Here is a 10,584-nt window from a genome sequence, read left to right on the forward strand (position 1 = left end):
GACTAGCTGTATGGGACAGGATTTTCAGTGATTCCTACGCACCTGTGGGGAGTCACAGGTCTAAATACAGTCAGGTGTCACTCACCGTCATTACGTGAGCACCGTGGAGCGTCTTTACACAACCCTAGTCGGGGTAGCCTCCTACAGCCCTGGGCTCTGTGGTGCAGCTCAGTGCTCCTAGGCTGCCAAGAAGTACAGCGTGTTACGGGACCGGAGACTGTAGGCAGCTGTGACACGGCGGTGAGTGTTTATATATCTGAACGTGTCTGCGTGTAGAAAAGGTACAGTAAAAACACACTGTGAGGGACCAGCGTCATGATGGGATATTTATGTCACTGAACTCCCATGCAGTCAACCATTGTTCGAGTCCCAGACCTGGCAGCTTAAAACTCAACACTGGGCATGTGTGCATGTGTGCCCCAAATCCCGGGAGGAGAACAGAGGAGAAGGGATTGTGGCATGGCCATCTCTGATTTCTTGCTTTCTGTCTCTCTGTCTCTCTGGGAAGCGCACGCACCCTATAGCAAAAAGTTCTCTTAAAAAAAAATATGGGACCAACAGTTAACATAACGGCTATGTCGTTGGACTCCCATATAGTAGACTGTGGTTCGAGTCCAGGACCCTCACACTGGGAGCGTGTGCATGCCTGCCCAAGATCCCAAGAGGAGAATGGATAAGGGATTGCGGCATGGCCATCTCCCCGCTGAAGTGATTTCTCACTGTCTCTCTCTGTCTTTCTGGAAGGGCATGTGCCCTACAGGAATAAACCTCTCAAAACAAACAAACAAACAAACAAACAAAAAAAGTATGAAAGATTAAAAAGTCAGCGCTAGCAGCTGGCATAGTGGTTGAAGTACTGGACTCTCATGTTCCCTACTGTGGTTCAAATCCTGGGCCCTGGAGGCTTGAAACATACTGTGCATGTGTGTGTCTCCCCAAAATGGAAAAGAAGGGACTGTGACATAGCCATCTCCCCTTGACGGTTGATTTCTCACTTTTTCTTTCTCTGTCTCTGCTGTGCACACCCTACAGCAAAAATCTCTCTGAAAAAAAATAATAATTAATTTAAAAATGGCATAACTGTATAGGTCACTTATCTAGAGGAGAGCTTTCAGGGCTGGACGTCGCTCTGGTGAGTCAGTGAGGGAGTGTGAAGGCCTAGGACGGTACCTGAACACGGCTGTAGAGGTTAGAAACACCATCTCCACATCTTGTAAAAACCCACTTTGTGGTAACGTGGTGGCTCTATGGACTTGAGAGTACAAGTTTACTTTAGAGAGTTCTGGTTCTAGGTGAACCTTGGATCAAAAAAGTTTATGTAACCCAAAGATATTGAGCCTGCTCCAAACTTTCTCAGTTTATAAATTAATCTGAACTTACAGTAATTATTTTACTATATAAACTGTTCTCTCTCTCTTTTTATATTTTTTATTATTTTTTATTATATTTGCCAAAGGTTGCATGAGTTTGCTGAAGAGAGAGGGAAAGTGAGCAATCACTCCCCAGGGGGATGGCCACACCACAACCCCTTTTCTCCCATTCTGCTCCTGGGATTTGAGGCATGCATGAACATGCACCTGGCGTGATTTCCAAGCTGCCAGGTCCAGGATATGAACTGCTATCGGCAAGGTAGGAATCCAGTCCCTTAACAGCCACACCAACTGCAGGCTCCAGCTTTTCATGTTTTTCTTTTTAAGTTATTGACTCTTGCAGTAATACTTAGCTTAAAGTATGTATATATTATATAGCTACAAATATATCTTCTTTCTTTTTAGCATTGTTCATTATTATGACTACATTTTTATAACTTCTAAAATATTTTTGTTAGAAAGTAAGGCACCCACACATGAGCCTAGGCCTACATAGAGTCACACTCATTCATATCACTGTCTTCCATCTCCACATCTTGCCAGGTGGCTGGGCCATGATGAACACAATGAGATTAAACCAAGCACAAGAGTAAATGATACAATCCAGGGACCAGCAATTAGCGTAATGGCTATGTCACTGGATTCCCATGTAGCCAACAGTGGTTTGAGTCCCAGACCCGGTGGCTTAAACTCATGCCAGGTGCGTGTGCGTGCGTGCCCAAGATCCTGAGAGGAGAATGGAAGAGAAGGGATTGTGGCATGACCATCCCCCCTGGGGGGGTGATTTCTTGCTTTCTATCTCTCTGTCTCTCTCTGTTTTTCTGGTGAGTGCACGTGCCCTATAGCAAAAACCTCTCCAGAAAAAAAAAAAAAAGAAAAAAAGAATAAATGATACAATCCAGAGATGTGGCAAACACAGGATGTAGGAGGTGCTTCTGCATAACACAGCGTACTGTTTATAGTGCAGTTTTTTTTTAAAAGGTTTTTGCCACAGGGCATGTGCACTCACCGGAGAGAGACAGAGAGAAAGGGAAAGTGAGAAGTCACCTCCCAAGGGTATGGCCACACCACAATCCCTTCCCCATTCTTCTCTTATGACTTTGACCACACACGCACATGCGCCCTGCATGATTTTCAGACTGCTCGGTCTGGGGCTCAAACTACAGTCAACTGTACGGGAGTCTGGTGCCTTAACCACCATGCCACTTGCTGGCCCCTATAAAACATTTTTGAAAATGAGAAGAACGAACACATTCTAAACTAATGATAATAATATAATAAATACATGAGTCAGTAATTGATTGATTACATTGTCATGTATTATGAGCTATATTTAATCATATGTGCTATACTTTTTTTAGAAAGATTTTTGCTATAGGCTGTGTGCACTCGCCAGAGAGACAGGGACAGAGAGAGAGAAAATGAGAAATCATCCTCCGGGGGGATGGCTATGCAGCAATCCCTTCTCCTGTATTCTCCTCTCAGGTTCTTGGGCACACATGCACACGCGCCCAATGTGAGGTTCGAGCTGCCGGGTCCAGGACTTGGACTGCAGTGGACAATTTCGGGGGTCCCTGACTTGTATGTGCTATACTGTGATATAACTGACCGTGCAATAGGTTTTACCCCAGTGTCACCACCAACACATGACCAAGGGGTCACACCGCTGTGACAGAACAGCAACAGTGTCCCAGGTGACATGTATTTCAGCTCCAATACAGTCTTAAGGGACCACCATCGTGTATGTGGTCTCTCGTTGACTGAAAGGTCAGTGTGAGATCTGGTGGTTTGAAAGGTCATTTCAACGTGCATGAGTCTATATCAAAAGGAAAGAAGAAGGGGAATTACCGGGACTGGAGCACAGGAGATGCCGGACCTCTCCTGGGACTCTACAGTCTTAAGGGACCACCATGGTATATGTGGTCTCTTGTTGACTGAAAGGTCATTTCAACGTGCATGAGTCTATATCAAAAGGAAAGAAGAAGGGGAATTACCAGAACTGGAGCACAGGAGATGCCGGACCTCTCCTTGGACTCCAGAGAACTTGTAAAAACCTGACTTTGTGGTAATATCGTGGGTCTATGGACTTGAGTGTACAAGTATACTTTAGCGACTTCTGGTTCTAGATGATCCTTGGGTCCAAAAAAGCTTATGTAACCCAAAGATATTGAGCAATTCAGCCTGCTCCAAACTTTCTCAGTCGAGTTCCTTGAGCAGCTATTTTTAGTGTTTCTCTCTTGAAGGAAAAGGAGGGTGCTGCTTGATTTTCCATCTCAGCCCTACGAGGTGGCCCATGGGTGTGTGGTTCTCCATTCCTGCCCACCCCATGGCAGGGCAGAGCCCGCCCTGTTCTCCTGCCATTTCCCACCTGCAGGGCACACTGCTTACTAACCTCAGACGGTGGCCCTCAAGGTCCATCCATCTGTCTCTCTATCTATATCTACTGCAAATTTCTGCAATTCTTTGATTTATGCATTTTCTAATTGCTTCATCTTACCCCTCATCTTGTCCCTGATCTTAAGGTCCCATGTGTACTGACTTTTTAGAGCTATTAACTAAGGACACCAGTGGTGTGTGTTCATAACAGAAGGTTCATTTTAGCCATCATGGCTGAGAGTCTGTGATGTCCCTGGCACTTACCAAACACTTCATACCCACTCTCCTTGCTTGAATCCAGCCTGCAGGTGGTTTATCTCAGTCTTGCTCAGGGTCACACAAAGGGCAAGTAATCCCAGAGTCCTGCCCTTTCTCCTTCTCTGGCTCAGCATTAGCTCAGATGCCCTGTCACACACAAGAGGACATGTGGCTGGGACTTCTGGTCTCTGCCTGGCTTTGTGCAGAGGGGATTGCCTGAGCCGGCTGAAAGGCCACTGATGCAGGAGAGCTCAGACTTGCCTCCCTCGCGATGAACTAGTAGAACGTGTGGCTGGGTGCCATTTCCCACCTGCAGGGCACACTGCTTACTAACCCCAGACGGTGGCCCTCAAGGTCCATCCATCTGTCTCTCTATCTATATCTACTGCAAATTTCTGCAATTCTTTGATTTATGCATTTTCTAATTGCTTCATCTTACCCCTCATCTTGTCCCTGATCTTAAGGTCCCATGTGTACTGACTTTTTAGAGCTATTAACTAAGGACACCAGTGGTGTGTGTTCATAACAGAAGGTTCATTTTAGCCATCATGGCTGAGAGTCTGTGATGTCCCTGGCACTTACCAAACACTTCATACCCACTCTCCTTGCTTGAATCCAGCCTGCAGGTGGTTTATCTCAGTCTTGCTCAGGGTCACACAAAGGGCAAGTAATCCCAGAGTCCTGCCCTTTCTCCTTCTCTGGCTCAGCATTAGCTCAGATGCCCTGTCACACACAAGAGGACATGTGGCTGGGACTTCTGGTCTCTGCCTGGCTTTGTGCAGAGGGGATTGCCTGAGCCGGCTGAAAGGCCACTGATGCAGGAGAGCTCAGACTTGCCTCCCTCGCGATGAACTAGTAGAACGTGTGGCTGGGGCTGCTCCTCAGTCTGTCGTAAGTCAGAGGTTAATCAGAGGGCCAGGAAGACCTTTCATCCCCTCCGCTGCTTCTATTTACCTATTACTCGACTGCTGCCCTGCTCTTCCTGTGACAGGAACTTCCCACTGTCTGGCTACTGTAGGCCATGCCCATGGTGGAGCTATGGCTGTCTCTCGAAAGGAGACCCTTCCTCCGAACTCTAGGAGGAGTAACTTTTGGGTGGAAATGCCCTTATACTCACTAAAACTCTCCCTCTGAAATTTTCCCCTAAGGCCCGCCAGGATGCCCATCATGGCGAAAGACATCATGAAACTCCTGTGTGCCATTTCTGAGCAGAGGAAAATGAAGGCGGCTTTCAAACACTCGGGGAGGGGTGCACTGGTCACTGGGATTGTGGCTTTTATGGGAGCACTAGTCGGTGGCCCACCGGGACTAGCCGTTGGTAAGTGCCATCATAGGGACAGCCTGTGGGTATCGTAAAAGGGCCTTGGAAACCGCAGGAAGGAACAGCCTCCTAAAAGTGGTGCCCAGTGGTGACACCCTGTGTGAGGAGTTTGTGGTTACATTTGCTCCTATGAGATGATTCCTGTATAGAACTTGTCCTTTTGAAAATACTCATTTCTGGGGGCCGGCAGGTGGCATAGTGGTTAAGGCACTGGACTCCCACATGGCCGACTGTAATTCGAGTCCTTGACCTGGCAGCTTGAAAATCATGCTGGGTATATGTTTGTGCATGCCCATAATCCCAGAAAGAGAATAGAGAAGGGATTGCAGTGTGGCCATCCTCCCGGGGGGTGATTTCTCAGTTTCCCTCGCCCTGTCTCTCTGTCCCTCTTTGGTGAGTGCATATTCCCTGTGGCAAAAACCTTTAAAAAATGCACATTTTCTATGTGCAATCTCAGAAGCACAGCGTGTCTGGGCAAAGGCATCTGTGCCATCCAGGCACCTTTCCTCAGGGCTGGAAGGCCAAACTGAACACTCAGGGTGCTGGCCCTGCCCTTCCCCCAGTTTGTCCCAAAGTGTCACCACCACCATCGTTACCACATGACTTCAGACGGGAGCCAGGGAAGAAGTTCGGGTTGCTGAGCATGTAGTGTGAGCAGACGCTGTGTGGCCGTTTCCCAGAAGCCACTCACTTAGAAGGAAGTCCCCTTCCTGAATGCCGAAGTCCAATGCAGAAGCAACACCGATGAGAAAACTGCTGTCTCCTGGACCGTGTATCCCTGCCCGCTGGTTTAACTACCTGCTTCTGTTTGGGAACTGGTGTCTGCCATGAGTGAAGGATTCAGTAACGTCCCCGTTGTTCTTTGCAGCTCGGATGAAGTACTTCCTCTGGGTCAGTGGCAGGAAGAAGGCTAGTCCCAGACCTTGAAAGACCTGCCTGTCCTAGGGCTGTGGCCCACAGGCCAGTACGGAGTCAGAGACCTGGCCGCCATTCAGACCCGAGTGGGGAAGGGGCTCGCTAAGGCCTCCCTGGTGGTGACCTCAGACCCCACAACACTGTTTAGCTGGGTGTTCTCATGACAGTAGGAGTTCTCTGCCACGCGGGGTGCTATGGGCATTTATTTACCAAGGGCCTGCACCATGCTGGATTTGGGGCCTCGGCGGGCTCACAGTTTGGTGGAAATCCTGTCTGTATGGCTTGCAGCCCTCACGTGAACGTAGGCTGGAGAGAAAAGTGCTCTTCTGCTGATTTCTAAAAACAAACTCTTCATTTTCCAATAATAGTGGATTTGTAGAGAAGTTGCAAAGATAGTAAAGAGAATTCCACCCTATTCTTCCCCTAGTTGCAGTGACCCTGATAACATGGACCACGGAACATTTGTTAAAATGAGACATTGGAGTCGGCAGGTGGCGTGATGATTAAGGACGCTGCACTCCCGTATGGCTAACTGTGTTTTGTGTCCCAGGACTTGCGGTTTGCTTTCTCACATTCCCTCTCTCTCTTTCTCTTGTTCGGTCCCTCTCTGGTCAAATTTAAAAATAAGTAAAAAAAAAATAAAGTTAAATAAGATAATTGTAAAAAAAAAAAACAGAGACATCACACTGACATTACTATGAACTGCTCTCTAGACTCGATGGGGTTTCACCAGCTTCCACACTAATGACCCTTGTCCTCTCCGAGATCTGGTCTGAGTTACCACGTTCCATTGAATCGGCCGGTTGCCTTGGTCTCCTCTGGTCTGCGACAGTTTCTCAGACTTTGCTTGTTAGTAACCTTGGTAGTTTGTTTGTTTGTTTGTTTTAGAGGTTTTTGCTATGGGATGCATGTGCTCCCCAGACAGAGAGAGACAGAGACAGAAAGAGAGAAATCACCCCCACCAGGGGGAATGGCCATACTGTGATCCCTTCTCCTCCATTCTCTTCTCGGGATCTTGGGCACGCTCGCACATACACCTGGCATGAGTTTAAGCCACCAGGTCCAGGACTCGAACTGTGATCAACTACATGGAAGTCCAGCAACATAGCCATTACGCTAACTGCTGGTCCCATGACCTTGGTAGTTTTAAGACAAAGTGGGCAGGTATTTAATTTAATATCTCTCCATTTCGGTTTGTTTCTTATGATTAGACTGGGGCTTCAGGTCTTTGGAAAAAATACCTCAGAAGTGAAGGACTCAGTTTTGCATCATTTTGGTGGGCATGTGACCTCCATGTGACATCACCGCTGATATCGACCTTGACCACTGGGGTTATGATTGTGTTTTCTGGGTTTTTCCTCTGCGAGTTCCTATTCCCCTTTCTCTACTCTACTTGGAAGTCAGTCACTAAGTCCAGCAGTCCACATCTTTTAAATCCTCAATTGTTGATATTTTAAAATGATGATTTTTTTTTTTGGGGGGGGTCAATTTTTCCAGAAGACATGTGTGATCTCTGGAGAGAGGGAGAGAAAGAGAGAGAAAGCACCCCCGATGGGGCCTGGTCATGCTGCAGTCTTGTCCCTCTTTCTCCTTCCTGTTGGGATCTCGAGTGTGCATGCACATACACCTGGCATGTCTTTCAGGCCTCCAGGCTAGGATTAGAACTGTGTAGTTCGCCATGTGGGACCTAGCTCCCTGAACCACCAGGCTTGCCCTAAAAATTGTAAGACATTTTAAAGATACAAGTTTCTGGTATTCCATGTGGCAGCTGCCCCTTGAGGTGAGAAGCAATCTCCCGGTTACCACAGGCCCACTCTGCCCTCCTCACTCCTTTCAGTCCCCCACCTGTCCCTGAAGGCACTTGAGTTGAAGACTCCTACCTTCCTTACCCCTGCAGCATCTTACATGTGGTTGGTTAGGTAGAACTTTCCACTGATGCAAGATGTTTACTTTTTTATTTTTAGAGGTTTTTTGCCATAGGGCACATGGACTTGCTTGAGAGAGAGAGAGAGAGAGAGACAAAGACAGTGAGAAATTACCTTCCTTGGGGTGTGGCCAGGAATAGCCATGCTCAATTCTTCCTCCTCTATTCTCCTTCTGGGATCTTGAGCACACATGCACATGTGCCTGGTGTAATTTCTTTTTTTTTTTTTTAGTCTTAAGATTTATTTATTTAATTAATTCAATTTGATATTATTATTATTATTATTATTTTATTTAACCAGAGAGAGGGAGAGAAAGGTAGAGAGAAAGAGAAGGGGAATGCAAGAAAGCAAGTCACCAGGTTCCGGACTTGAACCGTGGTCAGTCATGTGGGAATGCGGCGCCTTTAACCACCATGCCGCCTGCCAGCCCCCAAGCTGGCATAATTTCTAAGCCATCGAGTAGGGGACTCAAACTGACCATGTGGAGTCCAGCGATGCAACCACTGCGCCATCTGCTGGCCCCAATACAAGATCTCTAAGTCCCTAGATAATGTGCCCTCACTTTGGCAATAGATTTACATTTTAAAAATAATATTGTGGGGAACCAGCAGTTAGCGAAATGGCTATGTCGCTGGACTCCCACGTAGTCGACCGCGGTTCACATCCTGGACCCGGTGGCTTAAAACTCACGCCGGGCGTGTGTGCGTGCGTGCCCAAGATCCCGAGAGGAGAATGGAGGAGAAGGGATTGCGGAATAATAATAATAATAATAATGTTTGTGCCCTTCTTGAGCAGCAGAGAGACAAACGGTACGCTACATTCCATCTGTGATTTATCACCATTCAGCTTGGAGGGGATGTATGAAACACTGCTCCAAGAGAGAGACCCTCCTTACCTGTCCCTGGGGTCCTTTCACCACGGAGTCCACGGAGTCCACAGGCAGTTTCCCACAGCTGGGGGCAAGGAGCCTATCAGCCGCCCGATGGAGGAAACTCAGCCTCCCCCCCGTTGTCCTCAGAAATGCATTTGCTTCCCAGCCCTCTCCTGGGGATGAGAGAGATTTTTATGGGAAGGGCGGAGCCTTCCTCAGCCCTTGGAGAGGCTTTTGGCCAGCATAGCCCAGGTGAGATGAGGTAAATGCACCATTTGCATCTGTAAGTGCAGCGCTAAGGGAAGGGCATGGCTGGGTGTCAGTTACCTGAGCCAAATGGGCCAAAGACCACATACATCTTTGCCTTCCGTGAGGCCTGGGAGCAGGCAGGAGCCCAGCCTCTCCTGCCCCTCTGGTCAATGTGCCCACTCATCATGACAGCGGACGGGCCCCCTGAGAGAACCCAGGGCGTCGTCATCTGTGAACAAGGCCCCACTAATTGAACCCTTCCTTTCTTTTGGAGAAGTTTTTGTTGAAGGGCCAAGCACTCACCAGAAAGAGACAGACAAACAGAAAGCGAGAAATCTCTCCCCAGGGGGGATGGCCACGCTGTAGTCCCTTTTCCTCCATTCTCCTCTTGGGATTTTGGGCACGCACGCACTTGGCGCCAGGTGTGAGTTTAAGCTTGCAGGGTCTGGGACTCGAACCACGGTCGACTACATGGGAGTCCAGTGACATAGTCATTACGTAACTGCTGGTCCCCAACCCTTCTTGTTTTCTAGGGGGAGCCGTGGGGGGTCTGTTAGGTGCCTGGATGAGAAGCGGAGGGTTCAAGCCAGTTTCTCAGATCTTAATGCAGCTGCCGCGTGCCCAGCAGCAGACGCTCTTTAACGAAGCCACTGCCATCATCAGCCCCCTGATGTTCACAGACGCCACGCAGCTGACCTCGCTGGTCATGGGCAGCGAAGCCCTGCAGCTGCAGCTGATGGGGATGCTGGTCAACTTCCTCACCAAGGAGCTGGGAGCCGAGGTTCGGTAAGAGGAACAAGCCAGCCTCCGCGGGTGCGGGTTTCCTGTAGGTGATTCCGTGATCTCTGCTGTGACTGCGGAGTCGGGGGAGGCCCAGTGGGTTCTCTGAGAAATCCACACGTCTCAGTGTCCTACCTAAACTGGAGCCAGGTCACCTGCCGGAGAGGCGCCTGTGCTGCACCGCGTGCTGGAAGTCGTTCATGAAGACGTTGTGTTTCTCTGATCGTGTGCACTCATGTTTACCCACAGCCCTTCAACTGGAAGCCGGTGAAAAGCAAAGGCTTGCTGGGTGCAGGCGTCAGGGAGGCCTTGGCCTGTTGGGGTCTGGACGTTCTGCCCAGCTCACTGTCCCACCACACGGCATTCTCCTCCCGTTGGGGGTACTCCTAAGCGCCTGTGCAGGACTGAGGACCCTCTTAGAGTCTCAGGGCCTCAGACCCAGCTGGAATCATGTTACCTCCTGATGTGTCCTCTCCCAGCCAGTGACTGCTGTGTGACCTTAGGGAGGGGGGCAGTCAG

At 48.8% G+C, this 10,584-nt stretch overlaps 1 protein-coding gene across 2 annotated transcripts in view; it reads left to right on the top strand.

The window, feature by feature from the left end:
• LOC102482959 (protein C19orf12 homolog) overlaps window positions 1-10,584 on the top strand; it is an 18,704-nt gene that overhangs the window by 4,896 nt on the left and 3,224 nt on the right. The window contains exons 2-3 of one of the 2 annotated variants that reach the window (XM_014584011.2): window positions 5,153-5,322; window positions 9,819-10,071. In XM_014584011.2, coding sequence (XP_014439497.1) covers window positions 5,153-5,322; window positions 9,819-10,071 — 423 coding nt within the window. The remainder of the gene's footprint in view (window positions 1-5,152; window positions 5,323-9,818; window positions 10,072-10,584) is intronic. The other variant, XM_014584012.2, reaches the window with a different exon arrangement.

This window comes from Tupaia chinensis, unplaced genomic scaffold (assembly GCF_000334495.1).
Source record: "Tupaia chinensis unplaced genomic scaffold, TupChi_1.0 Scaffold145396_1, whole genome shotgun sequence".
In the NCBI taxonomy this organism is placed as follows: Eukaryota; Metazoa; Chordata; class Mammalia; order Scandentia; family Tupaiidae; genus Tupaia; species Tupaia belangeri.